The sequence below is a fragment of the Candoia aspera genome, chromosome 7 (assembly GCF_035149785.1).
Source record: "Candoia aspera isolate rCanAsp1 chromosome 7, rCanAsp1.hap2, whole genome shotgun sequence".
NCBI lineage: Eukaryota > Metazoa > Chordata > Lepidosauria > Squamata > Boidae > Candoia > Candoia aspera.
In genome coordinates this window covers 75,606,657-75,629,367 of record NC_086159.1, presented here as the reverse complement: position 1 = coordinate 75,629,367, position 22,711 = coordinate 75,606,657, and the positions used below count along the sequence as shown (strand labels likewise).

The following is a 22,711-nucleotide window of genomic DNA, read 5'->3' as shown; positions in this document are numbered from 1 at the left end:
GACCGTTGCTGCAGGAGGAACAAGCAAAACTTCTTAAAGAGAATCTGACTGAGGAGAAGATTTATTTACAACCATTATTTAGCTTAATCAACTAATACACCTTAAACTTTTTCTGCGAAGAGTCCTGCTGAAGGCAGTGCTGAAGAATGTAGCAGCGTTGATGAGAAAAGAAAAACCAAACTATCATTCCTTGCTGTCAGAATTGCACTTGGGTGGCTACAATGTATGCACAGTTTGGATTATTTTAGTATCCTAGGAATCTGTAGTAATAGAAGGGAAATTACAAGGACAGCCCAATTCTGAAGAATGAGGCTAGTTACTTTTACTGATGTTCTGTATTACAGGAATTGGAATGGATACTTGTGTTATTCCTTTAAGACATGGAGGTCTGTCTTTGGTCCAGACAACAGACTACATTTATCCCATTGTGGATGACCCTTATATGATGGTAAGATGCCTAAAAATATTTGCCACTTTTTGTCAAATAAGTATTTTGAAGGAATCAAGGTGGGAGAGAGACTACTGGTTTTATCTGGTTTTGGTTTAGTCTTTCTCAGTTTTGCTGGAACTAGCAAACATTTGAAGAAATCTCATTTTTTCCAGCTAGAGACTGACCTTGGTTTGAGCATCTAAAATTCTTTCTACTCTCTTAACTAAATAAGTGCTTGCCTTATATAAGGAATTTAGTAGTATTCTGTCATATTCATATAAACATTCAGAGCAAAAAGTTTTAAGTCTATAGGTCGACTTAAACAGTCAACAAATTAGAATGCCCTATTTTACTCCAAAGGAAGATAATAAACAGAGAGATCCTGTTTTCTACTTAACTTATTGACTAGGGTTGCCAAATTACCCTACAACTAAACCAGATGATTCCCACCCAACTCCCATCCCCAGTAAATATGTGTATGTGACATATCTGCATATGCATGCATGTATATAGGTATATGTCCACTAGATACAGACTACAGTTTTAAAGAGGGTAAGCCAAGGACAAAATGTCAGTTGATACTAACAGGATTAATAACCATTGGTTAAAATTAATTGTCTAATAAGATGCCCTATTTGTAAAATTAGTGTGCATATGCACATAGAAAAACTCTTGCACACATATACACTTAACACTGAGAGAGAGAGACTGGAAATTTGGTCTCAGCAAACATAAATCAACACATGCTTATTCTGTAGTAAGCTCTTTTGAATATAAATATAAGAATATAACAGTAAGCTCTTACTGAATCCAGGTAAGCATAGGTAGACTGCTGGGGATGGATGTACTCTATATAAACTGAGGTGCAAAGTGAAGAGTTCCGTTTTTCCTTCTGATTGCAACAGGAAATGAGTTGATAGATGTCTTTGTGCTGGACTGCAGACACAAATATATTGATGTTTACTATAGTAAGCCCCATTGAGTTCAATGGCTCTTACTTCCAGGTAAATATGATTAGGTCCTCAGGTGTGCTCAGTCAGCATGGCAAAGTCACTTTCCCCTTGTTCTCCTCTGTGTGAAGGTCATATTCTGCACCGGAGAGCCTTTCTATCCATAGAGACTGTCCGTTGATGGAGGACCCTACTTTCCATTTCTCATTTGTATGGAAGACCTCCAGGCCCAAGAGAGGTTCTTGTTGCAAACATTCACCATCTGTATATGGGCAGCAAGAAGAGGGCAAGGCTAGGTTCTGTAGCCTTCTGCCTCCCTTTCAGCGTTTTTCCAGGTTCTTCTCACCAGTGTATTTCAGCAACTGTTCCCCTATTCATAAGTAACTGTTTAAGCGGGGGGGGGGGCGAGGAATCTCATTTGGGAACATATATGATATATGCCCATAAAAGCAGATATCACCAAGAGCATGTATAATGCCTATACCATAGCATCATCTGCTACTGAAAATACACACTTCTTTGAAAACGGGAAAGGGGCTATGTCACTGACAGTCTTACATTGCCCTTCTGGATGTTAGCAACAAATGAATAAATGTTCATGCAGTGATATGTCATTTGCTTTTTTATATTGCAGATAAAGTTTTATTTTTTATTAAAGTTTGTGGAGGCTGTGGTTTAATCTGTATCTTGGAAGTGCCCAATGTTGGGACCAGTTTTTGCACAATTGTCTTCTAACAACTTCAACTTCCTTACAATTTATGAAAGATTGGTACTGTATCCCACAAACTATATCTGTTTCTCCATCTAAAGGTGAAATGGAAAACTCTAAATGAGAATCGTTTTAGAGTTTAGGCAAATTTTATTTATTTATTTTAGTACAGAATGGGCTGGATGGACTATACATTTTTATTTCTGTTTTAGAGCTACCATGTATTTTATATAGTTCTAGATGTCAACTCTGTTAATGCATGGGAAGTATCTTACATTATAATGGTGGGGGAAAAGTGTTTTGTTTGGCCAGTATTTAAAAAGAGTAAATGCAAATTACTTTAACATAGAGTCAGTTGAGTATCAAGCCTTAGTCAAGAATTTTAAACATAGGGATACAGAAGGGACAGAGGCTTAGAATAGAGCCATTGCCACCATTCCAGGCCATTGCCCAGCTGCATCTTCCATAGGGATGCATTGGGAGATTTTTTTCCAGAAAGCTCCAGACTTGATCTGGACCATTTTTAACTTAATCTTTCTTTTACCAGCTTCTACCTCCCACCCCCCAAATTTGGTCCCATTCTGTTTTCAGAAAGCAGTCCTGCTGATGGACAGGGAGACAGAATGCTGGGTCCCTTTACATATTTTTTCCAACATTCTGTTGGGGTGTAAAGAATAAAAAAATATGTAATAATTTTATTTTGCTTCACTGTTTTGTTCATACTTCTTCCTCAAAGAACTAAGGACATGTGTACAATGTGCATGCCCTCTCCTTTCTTGGTTCTCCCCTCTCCTTTTGTCCTCACAATAATGCGCTCGGCCAGCATGTCTTGTAATACGCTGACTTGCACCCAAGGCTCTTTGGTCCCAATGTAATGCTTAGCCAGTAGGCTTTCCCACTGATAAATGGCTGTTGCTTTCCTAGGTAGTCATGCCAGAGGTTAGAGCAAATCACCTGTGGAAACTTTGTATGTTCTTGGTTTTGTGAGAACATACAAAGTTTGTTCATACATCGACACCTGCAGGATTAGGGAATGAGTTACTCTTATTTTTCTCCTTGCTAACAAATAACAAGAATATCTATAGAATAGTAGCTTTTTTTTTAATTTCCCCTTTCATTTTTAAAATAATCCATCAAGGTTCAATGACAAGGTTGTCAGTCCCAACAGTTTGCTTGCAAACATTGGAAAGTAATAGTTTATAGACTAATACTTTTAAAACACAAAAATGACACCAGCTTGCCTACTACATATGAATGGGTTTACAAGGAAGCTTTCTTGTTATTCTTTATCAAATGTTTGAATTCTAGCAAGGTAGGCAAATAATAAGCATACATTATCAGATAGTATTTATAGATTGTGAGTTTGTCCCAAATGCAATACACGTTATGTAATATGTTGAATACTTTATAGTTTGAACACAGAGTTAGTGCACGTATGTAAAGGAATTTAGACATGACTTTGGTGAAACGACTGGCAATGGCAAACCACCCTGCTATAGTCTGCCAAGAAAACGTCACAAAAGCAGCATCCCCCCAAAGGGTCAGACATGACATCCTTGTACAGGGGACCTTTCACCTTTCACCTTGGTAAAATTATGAGGAAGCCATTAAGGAGGGACTTGGAAAGAGGCAACACAGTCTAGAGATTGAAGCATGAGAAAGAAACTCAAAATAACCTGCCTTGATTTTGCTTAGTATAAGATAGAACAGAGAGAAGCTTGGATAGATTATCACCTGTAAAGCCTTCCATGGCATAGGGCCAGATTATTTGAGGGATTGCCCATCTACCGTGGTTTGTTCCTGACTGGTACGAGCCACACAGAATGGGCTCACTATGGGCCCCTTCAGTTAAACAGTATCACCTATTGGGACCCAGAAATTGGGCCTTTTCTGTTGCAGCACCTGCCTTCTGGAATGAGATCCCCCTGAAATCTATGTGGCTCCCACCCTGTTGACCTTCTGTAAGGCCTTGAAGACCTGGTTGTTTTCCCAGGCCTTGGGTTAAGGTGGATGGAGCCCCTTGTTGTTGGGTTTTGCATACATTTTTTCTGTGTTGTTTGGCCAGACCTCCTACCTCATTAATTATTTATTGTGTATTGCTTTTTTTTTACCTTGCTTTGTCATATTGTATGTATTTGTCGTATTGTTTTGTCATATTGGGCCCAGAGTCAGTCTGGAGTTGGCGGTACCAAAATCAGATAAATTAATTCTGTTACTTTACCCTACATTAGTAAAGAAGAATTCCTGTGGTGTCTGTTTCTTGACCTGGCCTACCTTGAATGGTTAACAGGATAGTTCTTTTTCATAATATTGCAGGTTTCCTGTGTCATAGGAATATGCAAACTCTATTGTTTTCACTTTGAGAACTTCTAGGATAAAATTGCTAATAATTATCTCAGAGTTACCTTTTAATTATTTTTTAAAGTCTAGTTTACACCATCTTCTTGAATAACATTCAGCCAGAAGAAAGAGGACAGCATTTTATTTTGCAGTAAGTTTAAGCCAGAAATTGTTTGGCCCGCTCTGTAGATGAATCCTTCTGATAAATTGGTGTTTGACACTGTCCTCATTCACTGTAGCAGTGTGGAATAGGCAAGTCCTACCTCCTCTCTATATGCAGCCATTCTCTTTAATACCCATTACTTTTTCTCAAATGTCCAATCACTCTACTGGTCCCGAAAGTTGGGGACATCTGGGCTTTGACTAGGCCAGTGAAGCAATAGGAGTATGCAAAGTATTCAGAGAATGTTTTGCAAAGAATGTTAGTGTGAACAAAGTGCCCTTCCGTGAAGTTGTGTCCCTTGGAAGTCTTAATGCAGTTGCTTTGCTTTGCCAGGAGAAATGTCATATGTGCATGAACTTACACACCAGCTGGGAAGGCCTTTGAAGCAGCTGTTTTGAGCTTTTTAAGAGACGGAGCTGCCAGGGTGGTTTTGTATTAGATAATTTTTTATGCCAGTGTACTTAAATGCTTTGTACAGTCCTCTGATGCATTTTTTGTTTAAAATGAATCATCTTTTAATTTTTTATATATGTTGTTTTTCAAGGCTTGTTGGTTTTATTGTTGGTTCTGTTTAAGATTGCTTTAACGGTCCAAACTCTTTTGTGTCCCAATAAATAAATAAACTTGTGTCATGCTTAGTCTGCTCAAGATACAACACAGCTAAATGCAACAGTAATAACATTTCTGTTACTTTCTTTTATTCATTACACTTGCTTCTTCCATCTGCCACCTCAAATTTCAATTGGTAAGTTCCTTGGTATGACATGTCTTTTTAAAGCCAGCTTAGAAAGCAGTTTAATGTATTAAAATAGCAATTCAATGAGAATTATTTGTGTTGCCTTTTTCAGGGACGCATAGCATGTGCCAATGTTCTTAGTGATCTTTATGCTATGGGAGTTACTGAATGTGACAATATGTTGATGCTTCTGGGTATCAGCAATAAAATGACAGACAGGGTAAGTTCTTTAAATTGTGATGATAAGAAATGCTAATATATTACCTTCTGTACCTATCAATTAACATTAATCTGCATAATAATATAAGTAAATTATATTTCAAGCATCCATAATTCTGAATCTGCTGAATGTCTATCTCTACTGTTGGCTGTCTGGGGAATTCTGGGAATTGAAGTCCACCCATCTTAAAACTTGCTGAGGTTGAGAAATGCTGCTTTAGATTAACCGTTGCTGTTGCTTATACCGCAGTTCTTGAAAATACTGAAAATTCCTGAAAATACAGATTCTGGTGTGATTTTTATATTCAAACAGTTCAGAATCATGAAAAGCAAAATAAGCCCTCATAATTTAAAGAATTCACTATATCCATTTTAGAACTGATAATAAAATACATTGGGAGGATTTTTAGTCTGATGCTCATTATTTCATAACAACATATAATGATTTTTTTAAGTATTGCATCTGAATTAAACCAATATATATTTTCATGATTCCTCACAGGATTTGGGGGAAGTTGCACAAAAAGGTTTGAAATAATTGAGAGAGAAAGAGAGATGGAGAAAGAGAAGCTACTGACTCATTGCTTGAGCCAGTAATCATCTCATCTGTTTTTTAACATTTCTAGAAATGCATGCTAGAAGGTTGGAGTGGGAGTTGGGATCACACACCTCATTAAGCCTCAGTTTGTTTTACCAAGTTTTGTTACATAAACCCTAAGCATAACCCTTCATTAAAAAAAACTCCAATATGGTTCGATTGATACATTGAGTTAAGACATAGTATGATCTGCTTGTTCAAAGCTTCACTTGTGTGAACAAGTCAAAGAACGTTTTCGTTTCAGTCCAGCTGGAGATTCTACAAATAAAAGGCATGGTGCATATTTTTGCCAGTTTCCCTTGTAATTTCCTAATAGAACATTCACCAGACTCTGTTGAATATTTTGGAAACCAGTGAGGTGCTTAAGTATAAAGAAGAATTTGCCAAACTAGCCTGTTCTCATTTAATTTGTGAGAACTGGCCTCATCCAGCGTTTTGAGTGGAATCCAGCTTTGATTGATACCCATTGATATCCAAGTCTTTTAGCTTTATTGGGGTTCAGGGAAGTGTAAGCTTCAATCCGTAAACTATTTTTATATGTACATAAGCTGTGAGAAGGTGATTAACCTTTAGTAGTTATTGAAGTATGAGTTCCTATGAGATGGCTTGTAAGTTGTTAATGTATTCAGTAGATGCTTGACTAGTAATTGATTTTTTCCTATTTGTGCTTTGTTTTCATCTGAAGGAAAGGGATAAAATAATGCCTCTAATTATCCAAGGATTTAAAGATGCTGCAGAAGAGGCAGGAACATCAGTGACTGGTGGTCAAACAGTATTAAACCCTTGGATTGTTTTAGGAGGAGTAGCTACAACTGTCTGTCAGCCTAATGAGTTTATAATGTAAGTTGGAGCATTTTATCCCAAGGAAAAGGTGCTGAAAGTATTAAAAGAGGTAGCTACTTCTAAAATTCTGAATTGTTTCCTCCTATATGTGTTACTAACTGTAAGGAAATTAAGTGCTTGTCATTGGCTCTGGACTAGTTGGTATTGATGATGATGCATGTTTTTCTGATGAACCTTTGCAAATTTATTAGAGGGTTCATCTTGAAAAGCCATAGTTGGTTTAATTGTGGTTTATTTAAAAAGTTACACTTGGTCAGGCTCACATAAGATGCCAAACAATAAACTTTGGTTTGCAATATTCAGTGTTTGGATTAAAATAATGCTGTAAACAAAAAAAAATCACATTGCGGCTTCAGTGATACTTGAGAATTCATTGCAACAGCAGCTCCATAGTTGCCCCTACTGTGGTTACATTGAGCTGTGCTGTTTCCACTAATGAGCACCATGAAGGAAGCTGCTCCATTTCATCCAAACTGGAAGAACAGTATGGGTGTAAACCCTTTCAAGATTCCAGCTGTTAAAATATCCAAGCTCTGAAAATCTGTCTTATTTTCAGTGTATAAAATAAAGGCAGCAGAACCTTATACTGAAGTTTTAAATGTTTTGTATAGAAGTCATAGAGACTGAATGCAATAACAATTTTCTTTTGAGGGCAAAGTTGTCACGCTAGCACTAAACGTGACTCAGATAGGATCTATGAGTAATCTTCATTATACATTTGTAAGTCTTGATAATTGTGGATATATGAATGAATAAACTCATTTAAGATAATTTATGGTATTTAAATGAGTGCCTTTTATTTGGCTGTTTTCATTGTATTTTTTATTAACAAAAATATGATCTTTGGATAATATTAAATAAACTTTGTGGAATAATTACTGAAAAATAATGATGGCATGTGTGCTTTTTAAAAATATACGTTCATTACTTCCAGGCCAGATAATGCAGTACCAGGAGATGTGCTGGTATTAACCAAACCATTGGGAACACAAGTAGCTGTAGCTGTCCATCAGTGGTTAGACATTGTAAGTAAATCACTTCGAATATGAATTTGATAAAGAGGCAGAGAAATGTTAAGATACCCCTATCTGTGGTTAAGCTGTGCCAAACTTTGAACAAACTGGGCTAAATCTGATTTCCTTAATACCAGCCTTTTCTGTTGGCCAGCGTTCTGTTCATACACATTAAATATCTGGAGATAAGACCCTGGAATATGGTTGTATCTATTTATGCATGCAAAACTGTCATTGTAAAAATACGTTTCTGGATGCACATTGACTGTAGAGCTCTGTTTCAGAAAAACACTTTATTGTACTTCAAGCAAAACTTATTGAAGAAGAAGAAGTGTAGAAAAGAAACAAGATGCACTGTTTTTCTAATTTACCCTTAGAAATTTGTTGTGTATATATTCTGAAATATATATAAAATACATTCTGAAACTGTGTATTTCAGGTGCTGCTAATTCTCTTTGGTTCTCATCCAGCAAACACTTAGCAGAGAAAGAAGTTAACCTGAATCTAATTATAAACAAAAGAGGTGTTCTGATTGTGGCTGTGTAAACAAGTTCTTCACTGTGCCACCTTTTGGCCTCTTTTCTTTTTCAAGGAAAGACAAAAATGTTAAAACCAGTATTAGTCACCATGTATATTATATGCAAAGCTTCTAAAGGACATTTAAATTGGATTACAAAAATGTCTTGGAAAACGGACTGAACTGCTACATCATAGAAAAATAGTTACATGGTATGTCAGCAGTCGCCTAGCCTAACAGACCCGTTCCTGCTTGTGTAAGGTGGAACCACTAATTTTTACTGATTTTCCCTTGCCTGCTTAAGGCCCCCTCCCAAACTGTTCCTGATATCTGAGGGCCTTTCAGAGTAGAGTAAGCAAAATATGAAGAAAGGATTGATAAAATTGATTTCCCAATTGTATGAGTAGAAACGTCTTCCATGAAAGCAATTGTGGACAACCTGTGGCCTTCAGATAATGGACAGTCCACCCTCAGCATTGATGGTTACAGCTAGGGATGATCTCGTCTGGATTTTAACAATACTGGAAGCTGTTTGCATGTTTCCTGTTTTTGCATTAAGGCAGAGCCTCTATTGGACATAACCCTGAGGTCCTTTTGGATATTTTTTTCTCTTCTAGGTCTTTCCTTGGGAAAATCCTGAGAGAAAGGTGATTTGCCCACTTTCTTCCTCTTAATATGAGGAGACAGTAGCAAACAGTCCAGGGAATCATCTAATTATTTGTTTTCCCACCAGTGAAGGCTACTTCCGACATTTGGAAAGTATGGAGATAACTGTCCTCCCTTGAGTGTTGATAGGGAAGTCAGTGATTAAGTTGTTACAGTGTTTTCAGTAGTCAGGGACCATGCACAGTCCATTTAAAGCTTTACTTCAGACTTTCTCATCAATATTGAGAGATTGGGGATTGGAGTGTGTAGTCTGCATCTCCATATACTATCTCTGCACTTTGGAAGCTCAGATTCTTCAAGAGGACTTGAAGATTGAACCATCCAGGCTCCAATTCTTTATAGGATCTTTTTGGATGAGTTTGGATAGTTAGCATTGATAGAATCATCTTCTTATCAGGCATTTCTGCAGACTTTGAACGCTTCTCGATTCATTGATCACTGGGATTTCCTCTTTATAGCAATAGTTGTATATTGCTGGAATCTCCATGGTATTGCATAGCAAACCGTCCAAAAGCATAATTTCTTGATATTCGTATTAGCAACTTGCATTTCAAATCATGTTAATGTTACGTGTGCCCCAAAGGACCTGTCTTTGACTAAATAAGCATTAGATTGTTCAAATAGTGAAAATCAAAGTGGAATATGAAGTGCTTCAAAGGACCTCTTCAGGTTGAGTGAATTGGCACTTAATGCTTTTCAGTACAGATATAATGTGAACTAGGAGGTCTGGGGGGAATCTTAACTGCACCTGTAGATTGCTAGGCTTGAATTGGTGTCCAACTAAGAAATAGGTTTTGTGAGTAGTTCAGTAGAAAGATCATTCTAGTATGCTGCTAATGTGAAATGTCAAATTCCATCCTAAAGTTATCAGGAAAGGATAAGAAGTAACTGTATAAAACTTCACATTCTACCAACAGCATGGACAAATGTAGCCTTTTTCTTTCCTTCTATGCATTAGCCAGAAAAATGGAATAAAATCAAGTTGGTTGTTACACAAGAAGATGTGGAACTAGCGTATCAAGAAGCAATGATGAACATGGCAAGACTCAACAGAACAGGTAAGGGAAGGGGTAGGTTATTTTGGTCAGTGCCAAGACAAAACAGAGGTGGTAAGGAAATGGGTATACGTGGCACAGGTCTGTTTAGATTGCTGGAAAGCAACGTTGTTAACATAGCCCTCTGGAATGTTTAAGAGACCTTGCACAGTGTATCTAGCTATAGAATAAGACATAGTTCATTACAGAGAGCCACTCTGACGTAGTGGTTAAAGGCATCAGGACTAGAAACCAGGAGGCTGTGAGTTCTAGACCTGCCTTAGGCATGACGCCTGTTGGATGACTCAGGCCAGTCACTCTCTCTCAGCTTAGGAAGAAGGCAGTGGCAAGCCACTTCTAAAAATGTTGCCAAGAAAATGGCATGGACTTGTTCAGGCAGCTGCCAGAGTCAACACACGCACACTCATTGTAATCTAATAAATGCTAGAATGCAGGGTTTCTGTAAGGATTGCCTATTCTAACGTACATCAGACTCATAAGCAGGGTTTCAAAGGTATCTGATTTATTGAAGAATAGTATGCAGGATCGCAAAGAAAGCTGAGAATGATGAAAGCGTGCCAAATTCAAACTAAAAACCCTCGGTGCAAATTAAATCCCTCCCCCCGTAGAATCTTCCCAAGTCCACAATCCCAGGTGCTCCTAACGGCTTCTGATGGTCTGTGGGAAAAGTCCTTGAGCAGAGAAAATAACCCAAACACATTCCATTGTACTGATTTCACATACAGAGCTTGGTGCAAGGTTTCACAGCAGCTCCCTCCCGAACAGAAACGCGCGTCAGCCCCATGGCATGTGAAGCGTTACGATGTATGAACTACATTGAAACAGTGAACAGGACAGTTTCACAAACTTAAATACCTGGGGATTTGGGGGCGGGGGGTTTCAGTACCTTTTTGTGGCTCAAAAATATATGTGCAAAATTCCCATTTTGCACATGTGTCAAGTAACATTTCTTAAAGCTTATGTCACCTGATCACCAGTGCCCTGGTTGAGGGCTTCAGAGCAGAGGCTTCTTCTTTCCAGCCAGAGCGCTGGCAAGATCATGACTGCACTGCTCTGGTTAGAAGGGGAAAAGCGTGATGATATTTTGGGGGGACCTGCCATTTTTTTACTAGGTCCATGGCATTCACTGTGGGAAATGCAGGTCTAATGTATTGGAAATTTTAAAAAATATCTTTAAAAACAGAGTTCAAAGTGGAGACATATAGAATAGCAATTTCTCTTTAACAAATATACATGTAATATATATATGTGTGAATGAAAGGTTCTGAAATTTTCCATGATAGAATGGTATGGAGATCATTTTATATAGCAGCCTTTCTCAACCTTTTGATCCTGGAGGAACCCTTGAAATATTTTTCAGGCTTCCGGGAACCCCTGCACATTCAGGCTCAAACAGAGGCCAGAAGTTAACAAATTATTATATTCCTTTCATGTGTAGGCCTGTATATATGCATTTACATGGTTCTTAGGCTAAAAACAGAATGAAACTTACCTCTTTAATGTGAAGTTGCCCAAATTTGAAATAATGTTTTAAATAAATTGCGATCTCCCAGGGAACCCCTAGTGAGCTCTTGCGGAACCCTGGTTGAGAAACCCTGCTATATAGCATGCTATCATTTCTAGCATGTGATCCTCTTACATTAGAAATCCACCCTAATAATCAAATCAGAACTTCTGATTTTCTATATCTTAGTCTCTTTCCTCCACATTCATCATAGGCATCTTTTTCTAACCACCAAAGAACAAAATGCATGTTGTAATGGGGCAACACAAAGCCTGCCTCTTCATGCTTGAGTTGCAGCGTTGCATGCAACTACGTAAAGGGCAGCATTTGTGTTGTAACACACGTTCTCTCACTTGCCCCCCTGCTCCTTCCACCTCCATGGACACCTCTGCCATTTGTATCAGTGCCTGTTCATTTAATTCCTGTGTTCCCACTTGCATAAAGCTTTCTTCAGCTAAAGAAATGTTTAATATCCTTAAGCACAGTTATTAAGGTATTAAAATTGGCATAAACAGTCTAATACAAATATTCCGACTTCATGTCATTATTCATTTTCTGGTACTTCGGAAACAGCTTCTTGGATTTTGCCTGACCAGGCTTAACTTTTGGCCAGTTCTGAATGGAGGGCTTCAGTCCTTTATTTCTATAATGTGAACAGTTGTAAAAAAATAGAATAATTCGCGCTAGTATGAAAGGATATGATTCAGTAATTCTGCATTAAAGAAAGAGAATGAAATCTGTGAAGAATGGTTAGGTTTGAAATGATTTGGCTTGTTGCGCCAGAATTATCTTCACCAGCTATCATTCTGTAAGAAGAGAGGTGTGGATTATACTTGTCTGTTCTTTGCTTTTCTCATACTGTCTGTTATTATAGAAGGGAACCATCTATATCTCAGGAATGATTGTTAATTTTTCCAAATAAAGTGCAGCTGTTCACGTTGCAGTTGGGAAAAACGTTTGGAAAAACATCACTGCTATGCATTATCAGAAAATTCAGGGCTATCACACCCTAACAGCAATTGGAAAGAATTTTGTATCTGTGAAAATAAATATTCTGAGATGGGATGGTATTTCCAAATGGTTTTACCAAAAGATATATCAGAAACGGATCATCTGTATATGGGAATGTATGTTTTTCCTCTTGAAGAAGTTTAACTTTATTTTGCTCTTGTTACTCTAATTTGAATGAAACTGTAAATTATGTTAATTTAAATACTGATTTAATATTGAGAGATAGGCTGAATTCTGAAGTTGCATAACATTTTTTTCTATTCCATCTCAAGCTGCAGGGCTTATGCATACGTTTAATGCTCATGCAGCTACAGACATCACAGGCTTCGGGATCCTGGGACATGCACAAAATTTAGCCAAGCAGCAACGTAATGAAGTGTCTTTCGTTATACATAATCTCCCTGTTCTTGCCAAAATGGCTGCAGTTAGCAAAGCTTGTGGGAATATGTTTGGTCTTATGCATGGGACTTGTCCTGAGACATCAGGTAAAAGAATTTCCCCTTTTTGGACTGTATTATTTAACCAATGCTTCATTTGGGTGTCTCGGAATTACACATGGGTTCTATAGCTGCGCAAGTGACCTTGTTCAGAACATTCCAGAGCTAAAGATTCTGCCAAAGAGGCCAGAAGAAGCCAGTTATCTAGACTGAAGACATTGTTCCAACAGCAGATGCTTCATGTTGCTAAATCTGCTTTTTTTGGTTTGTAAATTTTGGTTTGGTCCCTGCCATGGGCCTTTGGATTAAGGGGGGGAAAAAAAGGAGAACTGACTATTCTGCAGGCCCTGCTGATTCCAGGTGGATTGATCATGTGCTATCTTGCTTCAGCAACTCCTTCTGAATTAAACAAACCAAAGCACAGAATGAAGAAAATACCTATGAAAAGGCATATGGAGAAAATATAAACTGTCAGTCCCATCAGACCACATAGTAAACTCTGCTATCACACCACTTTCTGGAAGGGCTACAGCTGGCAAAGCACTGAGCAGGTGTTTATGACTTGTAGAATGCTCAAAAGTCTGCTAACTCAAAAAGGTGGGAAGAAAAGGCCTACACACATCCCTGGAGCATGCATGTATGCCTATGCATGCTCGCTTGCTCGCTCGCTCACACACACACACCTTGAGTTCTCTATTTTGCAGTGTGCAAATTTATGTACAGTGTATATGTGTGCTGTCTTGCCTACAACAGAGCACCTTACCTAGTCATGTAGATTCTGTGAACTGTCTGCTATAAGCAAGTGTCTGAAGCATTAAAATTATGCTTCGGCACTGACTCAATATTATTCAGCCCTCCACCACTCTTTGTCAGTTCCAAGAGAGAGTCCACCTCCCCCCATTGCAGCCAGCTCCGTTTTCTCAATGGACTTCGCACCCAATAGATTCCATTTCCAAGGGTAAAAATAAGGGCAAGCCATCCATTCCATTTGCACTGATTATGGAAGATTTTCTGCAACCTGTTCCATGGGGGAGGGCTCCTTCTCCAGGCTCTAAACTCTGTTATGTTGGTGCCAGATTCCATGGCATCTGACACCATACAGAAGATGGAAATTGCTGCCAACAAGTCCATCCCAAGTCTCTAGACTGGAGACTTAAGATTCCTGGCCAAAACCGATGCTCAGTTGATCCTTGGGCATTCCACCCTGGACTGACCCTACACTCCTGCTTTATTCCAGTACTGCTGCTTGAGATCAGTGCCAGACTTTCTCATGGTCTGATAACCATGTCTACAACAGTGGCCCTTAAGCTCTCTCCAGTAAGGGCCCACTCCTCTGGGGAAGAGTATGAATCAGCTGTCTCATCATCCAGATGAGAAAACCTGTCTGTCTCCTCACTAGATGCAGACCCTGAGGAGATCACACCAGTTGCCCTCTCTAAAAAACCTGTCTGTCTGGAATAGATAGCCCATTTGACCATTCTCTTGACACTGAAATCCAGCGATCATACCAGCTGCTCCAAGATGTGTTCCTCAGAATACATGGCCACGCCAGTCCTCATATTAGTGCTTTGTATCTTCCTGAATATGGCCAAAGATATAAGGAGCAAAGTGTCTAGGCAGGTAACATCCACAGACGGAAACACTTCTCATTTTGTTATCGTGTAGGGCCCACAGTCTCATTCCCGTGGCAAAATTTGTTCCGTATCAAGAGACAGGGCAGAAAACTCCATACATCTGCGCGACTGACTGAGAGCCTGCCATGCACTGAAGAAATGTGAACATTACTCCTCAGTCATCTATTTGATGATAAAAGACATCCAGATTTTCTTCACAGAAGTTTCTCAGGTTGCACAGCAATAAATTAACAAGCACAATTGAGACTGAAGATTAAAAGTGACATAAAAATATTGACATAAATATGAACAGTATGCAATCCACAATGCCAGTGAAATGCCAAAGCCTCTAATGCCTTTTGTGTGTGTAGTTCAGCCTGTCATTCTTACTAACTGGAATAATATTGGTGCTTCCTTATCAAACTTCTAGCAAGTTTGTTCCTGGCCATTCTCATTTGTACCAATGCTAGAATTCCTAGTGAGGCCAATTTCTGGCTTTCCAGTGTATGAAAAATACTTCTTTAAAGTAACAGTAATCACCTTTCAGATCAACTGAATTTTCATAATGAAAGGTACTATCTTCAAGCCCCTTTGTCCTATTGCAAATAGAAGACTTACGAAAAGAAAATGTGTGCAGTATATTATCTCGGGATCTCCTTGACATGCAGTAGTCACTGTGCATCTACGAAAATTGCTCCTTAGAGACTCTTATAAATGGTCAGTAGATGGTGCTGTTTTCTCCAGAGAGCACAAAACAGCTAGATCAGTTTTTCTCAACCTTAGCAACTTTAAGATGCGTGGACTTCAACTGCCAGAAGTCCCCAGCCAGTGTGCTAGCTGGAAAATTTTGAGAATTGAAGTTCCCACATCTTAAAATTGTTAAGATTGAGAAACACTGAACTAGGCTGTATGTTGCAAACATGTTGAAGAAATCTTTGTTCAACTGTTGGACAAATGTGGACTTGGCAGTATGTATATAAGTAACATTGTACAAGTCAGAAATTCTCCTATACAAAACATTCCTAATTACTGTTTTTTCTCACACTCGGTGAGTTACATTGCTTTGCATTTTAAGCTGTAATAGTAGATCGTTCACACTTCAGAAGGATCAATAATAGTTTACGTTCCTTTGAATTAGATGCTTCCTAGATGAATAGGCATTGATATTAAATGATATTTAAATTATAAATCTAAATTCTATTAAATTATATCTGTTAGGAATTGGTATTAAAGTATGCCATAGGCATTGATTCTACCTTCCTTCCTTCGTTCCTGATAGGATTTGGCTTCCATACTATTCAGCTCAGTGGCCTTCCTCTGAATTTGCTCATTTGTCCCTTTTCAAGCTGTTACGCACAGAACCCAACGTAACATAGTATTTTCTTTTTTCTTTTTATTTCTTTTTTATTTTTTAAATGGGATTTGATCAGGGAGAAGTAGAACGGAACAGTCACATGATAATTTGGACTTTATGGCGCTATTAATCCACTCCAAGATAGTGTTTGCCTTTTTAGCAGCTGCATCACACTTTTGGCTCACTTTTTTTCCCTGTTTAGTTCCATCCTATTCATTTCAACTCACTGCTGAAGCCCTGTCTAGATTTTTTTAAATCTCCTGGCTGTCCTCCAAAATGTCAGCCATTTTTGTGTCATCTGCAGACCTGATCCAAGTCATTGATAAAATTTTGGAACAGCACAGAGCCCTGTGGCATTCCACTCGAAATTGGCCTTCGAGCTGATGTGAAGCCGTTACAGAGTGCTCTCGGATGTGGCCATTTCAGCCACCTGTGGGTCCATCCAACAGCGGCCATATTTCATTGTTTTATTAAGGAAAATATTATGGTGAAGGCTTTGCTGGGGTCCAGGTACCTGATTAGTACCTGATCTTCTACTCTAATAAGCAAGGTGGTCTGGCACAATTTTGTTTGTTTGTTTGTTTGTTAGTGAATTTATATGGCTGCCCATCTCACATAAAGTGACTGGATGGCATACAACCATTATTTGTTTATAGCAAGTTCCTTTTAACTTTAAACATGTAGACAGATATTAGTTTGAAATGTCATGTTCCTATCTGGTACTTTTAAGAGGAGTAGTAGCATTGCTTTGAAATAAAGTGTAAAGACATTTGCAAGATTTCTTGGAAACAGTTATTTGGATTGGGGCATGAAGAAAAGCACCATCATAATTTGTGCTGAAGGATATTATTTCTTTACTCTATAAAGTCACAGATAAGTTTAATTAGTAGATAATAGTTAAAATCTGAGCAAGCAAGACAGCATCTTTGGATTTGATACGTCAACAGGAGCTAATGCCAGTCCTTCTTCCTTGCAGGAGGCCTTCTCATTTGCTTACCACGTGAACAGGCAGCACGTTTCTGCGCTGAAATCAAGTCTCCCAAATACGGTGAAGGTCACCAAGCATGGATTATTGGGATTGTAGAAAAGGGCAATCGCACTGCCAGAATTATAGACAAACCTCGAATCATTGAAGTTGCGCCCCAAGTAGCCACTCAGAACGTAAACCCAACACCTGGGGCAACTTCTTAATCTAGATGAAATAGTTATTTTTTTTTGTTTCGGTTTTTTAAAAAATAGATATATTCCTTTATCATATTACAGCCTAAAGAACTGTATAAAGAGAAGAAGAAACACATTGTGTCTGCAAATCTGGTGGCCTTAGGTCAGTTGGAGTGAATGAGTTTAATAAAATAAAACCCATTGCCTTTTTTTCCTGTTACATTAACTGAAGATGCACCTAATCTTGAGGCAGCTTCTGAGTTGAGAATTATATTGTTATCCAATACTGTTGATTCATTTTGAATCTTTAGACACTTATCTCTTGCCGCATAGGCTCTTTTTTAAAAGGTGCTTTCACGTAGCACAGGCATTACCAATAGTGGTATCAAATAGAGTTGGTGTCCTTTTTTTTTTTTTTTTTTGCTATATGTATATTTATCATTAGCTCTAATTTTGGATGCCTTGAATGAAATTCTAAGAGGCAATAAATTTGATAAGTGATGCACAAGGGTTTTTACCCAGAAGCAAAGAGGGTTGCATGTCTCCATTCAGTCTTTGATTTATAACATTTAGTCTTCTCCATGAAAATCTACAGCCTTGGACTTGACTTGGTAGTACATTCTGTTGACTGAAACCCGCAAGTGCTGACTTTGCATGGAAGGCCCTTCAGAGTTGAAGGAAAGGAGTCATTTTGTTCTTCGTAGCTCAGACAATGTTTACCTGTATTATCAATAATCATTTCCTTTTACTGATCGTATAAATGATGATGCTCAGTTTTCAACGTGATTGGATGTGCTGTAGAGCAACAACATATTGCCAGTTGAAGGGAGGATATTGTATCATTTACAATTCACTATATAATTACACAAATAATTTTTAAATATAACCAATTAAAAAAAAACCTGTTCTGTGGATGGTAGTGTTTAATACATTTTCTATTTTGTATAGTGATTATTATATATTTTTGTTTTTCTTAAAATCAGCAGCTGTCTAGTGTAATGCTTAGTATTTTTGTTTTCTGCTCAGCATACATTCTTGTGCACGCTTTTGTGATGTGTTTAAGATCTACGTTGCCAACTTCGCAGCCTGAACTTAAGCTTATTATTTGAATAAATATTTAATTTTTTATTGCTCTTGTGCAAGTGGATGACTTCTTAAATTTTATGTCGAAACTACTGGGGAGGGTGAGTGCAAAGCATTTAAATCTGGTAGTGACCTTTAGATTAACTACCACTAAGTTTAAGAAGGTTTCTTTTTCATCTGAAGTATCATAGCGTTTAATTCCCAGTATAACAATGTAAAATGTGTCTGTTCTAAAATCATGATAATAGATCATATAAATACCTCCTCCTATTAACAATTGCCACATATAAATATTTCTGACTCTTCAGGAAGTTACCACGATGAAGGATACCTGTATTCTATATCTGGTTTTATGTATAAAACTGTCTTAAAAGAGATTGTTACAGAAACCTTTGCAATAAGAACTTTCTCTTGTGCTTACAGTTTTTAACGAAAGAATAGCTACATTTTAAAAAGCAATCTGAAATATGTAATTCATTTATTCTGAAAGATTCCGTGCATATAACAGGCTCTTTTGAATGAAGATGCCCAGGTGTGTTCTTTGTTTTTTTGGTATGCAATAATCTGGTATGCACTCTTGCACATTGTGAATTTGTCCTTAAATTGTGATTTATCATTTTAACACACAGATGTTTCACATGTGAGAGAGTCGTCATGTTTAGAGAAATTGCAGCAACGTCTATGGAAGTTCCATATGTATTTCACTTCATATTTTATATTTCTCCACTTGGGAATATACATAAATAATTGAAAACTGCGTGTATGAAATCAATATGAAGTGACTCCAAATAGTTTATATACATATAATAGTTTAGTACACCCTATGGTTTTACGTATCAGGACATAATAATAATCATCTGGTCCTTAGCACGTCTTAAAATTCGGTAAATACAACCTCAGATGAACAACAATACATGACACGTTACACCATGTTATTTATTTTACAAAAATAAAGCCAAAATGGAGAAGCCATGTGTGAAAAACTAAGTGTGTGAAAGGTGAAAGGCCCCCTGTGCCAGCACCGAGCCATGTCTGACCCTTTGGGGGGGCGCCGCTTTCGTGACGTTTTCTTGGCAGACTATAGAGCGGGGTGGTTTGCCCTTGCCTTCCCCAGTCATCACCTAAACAAAGTACACCTTATGATTCAATAGCTTGTAGAACTACCTTTAGCAGCAATAATTTGAAATAATTGTTTTCTGTATGACCTTATCAGTCTCTCGCATCGTTGTGGAGGAATTTTGGCCCACTCTTCTCTACAACATCGCTTCAGGTCATTGAGGTTTGCGAGCATCTGTTGATGCACAGCTCTCAAGGTCCTGCCACAGCATTTCAATCAGGTTGAGGTCTGGACTTTGACTGGGCCATTGCATCACCTTGATTATCTTCTTTTTCAGCCATTCTGTTGTAGATTTGCTGGTGTGCTTGGGATCATTCTGTTGCATGACTCAATTTCGGCCAAGCTTTGGCAGTCAGACAGATGGCCTCACGTTTGACTCTAGAATATACAGAGAGTTCACGGTCAACCCAATGACTGCAAGGTGCCCAGGTCCTGTGGCTGCAAAACAAGCATCTCCACTTTGGTCTCGCCTGTCCAAAGGACGTTGTTCCAGAAGTCTTGTGATTTGTTCAGATGCAACTTTGCAAACCTAAGCCGCTCTGCCATGTTCTTTTTAGAGAGAAGAGGCTTTCTCCTGGCAACCCTTCCAAACAAACCATACTTGTTCAGTCTTTTTCTGATTGTACTGTCATGAACTTTAACATTTAACCTGCTGAGGCCTGCACAGTCTGACATGTAACTCCTGGATTTTTTGCAATTTCTCTGAGCATTGCACAGTCTGACCTTGGGGTGAATTTGCTGGAACGTCCACTCCTGGGAAGATTGGCAACTGTCATGAATGTTTTCCACTCGTGAATAATCTTCCTCACTGCAGAATGATGGACTTTAAATTGTTTGGAAATGGCCTTATAACCCTTCCCAGATTGATGGGCAGCAACAATTGCTTCTCTGAGTTCATTGCTGATGTCTTCACTCTTTGGCATTGTGTTAACGCAGACCTGAATGCTCAAGACCAGCAGACTCCTGAAACTTCGGCTTTTATAGAGGGGATCACGGTTGCCCATGATCAATTAATCAAGGGCATTTGATTAGCTGCTACTTAGCCTCTTAATACCTAAGGAAGCAGTAAGGGTGTACTTAGTTTTTCACACATGGCTTCTCCATTTTGGCTTTATTTTTGTAAAATAAATAATGACACCATGTAATATGTCATGTGTTGTTCATCTGAAGTTGTACTTACCTAATTTTAAGACCTGCTAAGGACCAGATGATTTTTATTACGTCCTGATATGTAGAACTCAAAGAGGGTGTAGCTTCTTAAATCCCTTCCCTTCATCAATTTCCCCCGCACGCTTACATTCTTTACCCATAATGGCAAAAGGATGCTACCCTCAAGCAGTCCTTTAATTAGCAGCAGCTATTGAGTAATTTCTGGGTGGAAAAAGAATTTTTAGCAAATCCCATGTGGCATAAACTGGCTTGGATGGCGGAGTTTCAACTGTAGGAAATCTAATTATAGCGTACAGTGGGCAATTAAAAATACAGAGCAGGTTTTGCCAAAATTATTTGGCATATAAGTCTTCAAGTCACCTTATTTTTCTTTCTGCACTTTTTTTTAAAATTCACAAATAGTGATTTCAAACAAGCATTGTTTTAAGTGTAATGTTTCTGTGTCATGCAGAAAATGTAGTGGAATAAATTACCAATTCAGTGATAATAGAATCTGGCTTCTGTAGTTGGGTGATTTATTGATTTATTTATAGAACTTGTGTTCTCCATTTTGCCATTCCAGCTTCACGGCAACTTATAATAAGGAAATACAATAATGCAGTTCAAATAAATACCGGACACAGCTATATAATAAGAAAATACAATAATGCAGTTCAAATAAATACCGGACACAGCTATATAATAAGAAAATACAATAATGCAGTTCAAATAAAACTTTCATGATAAAATACCAGACACAGCTAAAATTGCCCAGAGTCCCCCTTCCTTGGGGAAGATGGGCAGTAATAGACGTTTGAGAAATAAATAAATAAATAAAACAAATATTACAAAGCAACAGGTTAAAAATGGGCAGATAAAATACTATTTCTACCAGTATTTTTCAAACTTGGCAATTTTAAGATGTGTGGACTTGCTGGCTGGGGAATTCTGGCAATTGAAGTCCACGCATCTCCAAGTTGCCAAGTTTGAAAAACTGATTTATACCAATGAAAACGGGGTAGATTTTGCCTGGCTTCTCAAAGCTATCAGCAGTCCCACAGGACCTGAGCAGAATCATCTATCATTCAGCATCCCATGTGAGTTCCTATGAAGATCCCACAAACGCAAAGTGAAATAATAGTTCCTTCATATTGTTCACCAGCCTCTAAGCAAGCTGGAGGTAGTGTAAAGCCTTAGTAGTGGCCATTTACGCTAGCCTTTTGTTCAAACATTTGTCCTATCCTGTTTTAACTATGGTAGCTATTTAACATGGTGACCATTGTCCTATACTGAGATAGTAAAATTCCCTGTTTCTGTGTTACAGACGAACTATTTTGCTTCATTGGGATGAGCCTATATTCTGGTGAGAATGTAGTATTTTTCTCACCCCTTTTCCCACCCCATGTTACTTTATAGACTTCCTCACCTTCCTCTTAGTCATATATTTCTCCAGATGTTTTGACTGCTGTAGTGCAATTGCTCTATCCTGTTTAATCATTTTAACTGCATTTCTTTAAAGCTTTCTTACTTGGGTGATGCTCTTTCTAAAGTGCTGCAACCAGGCGAATAACAAGGTTCCATGTACAACCATACTATAGATTTGCACAGAAGTGTTAGGATAATACTAGGCTCATTTTCAATCTTCCTCTTAATTACACTTTCCTATGGAATTTACTGTTTTTACAGTTTCTATCCTCAAGGTCAACTTTCTCAGTGAATCAGCTCCAAGCTTCCTTTCCTAACTGGTACCTCAGCTAAGCTCCCAATTGTCTATATATAGATAGGACTTTTTGATCCAATTTACATGACTTGTACCTTCACTGAACCACTATTGCCATTTTATTTTTGAATTCCCCACAGTCCTTTGTTTGCTTTCTCCCAAATGATTTGCCATCGCAGACAGGTCTGACTACTTCATTACTCAACTCTTAGTTCCTGAAGATTAGTAAGTTGAAAAGTCTTGATCCTAATATCTTTGAGGGAGTTTCTCATAATGAAGGCGGTTTGATTCTATTTGTTTTCATATAGGACGATCCTCATATT

At 38.1% G+C, this 22,711-nt stretch overlaps 1 protein-coding gene across 2 annotated transcripts in view; it reads left to right on the top strand.

Moving 5' to 3' along the window:
- SEPHS1 (selenophosphate synthetase 1) overlaps positions 1-18,447 on the top strand; it is a 35,260-nt gene extending 16,813 nt beyond the window's left edge. For both annotated transcript variants that reach the window (XM_063308187.1, XM_063308186.1), the window contains exons 3-9: positions 345-448; positions 5,441-5,548; positions 6,831-6,985; positions 7,923-8,013; positions 10,143-10,242; positions 13,027-13,239; positions 17,135-18,447. In XM_063308187.1, the coding sequence (XP_063164257.1) occupies positions 345-448; positions 5,441-5,548; positions 6,831-6,985; positions 7,923-8,013; positions 10,143-10,242; positions 13,027-13,239; positions 17,135-17,349 (986 nt within the window). In that variant the 3' untranslated portion in view covers positions 17,350-18,447. The remainder of the gene's footprint in view (positions 1-344; positions 449-5,440; positions 5,549-6,830; positions 6,986-7,922; positions 8,014-10,142; positions 10,243-13,026; positions 13,240-17,134) is intronic.
- Positions 18,448-22,711: the final 4,264 nt, after the last annotated feature.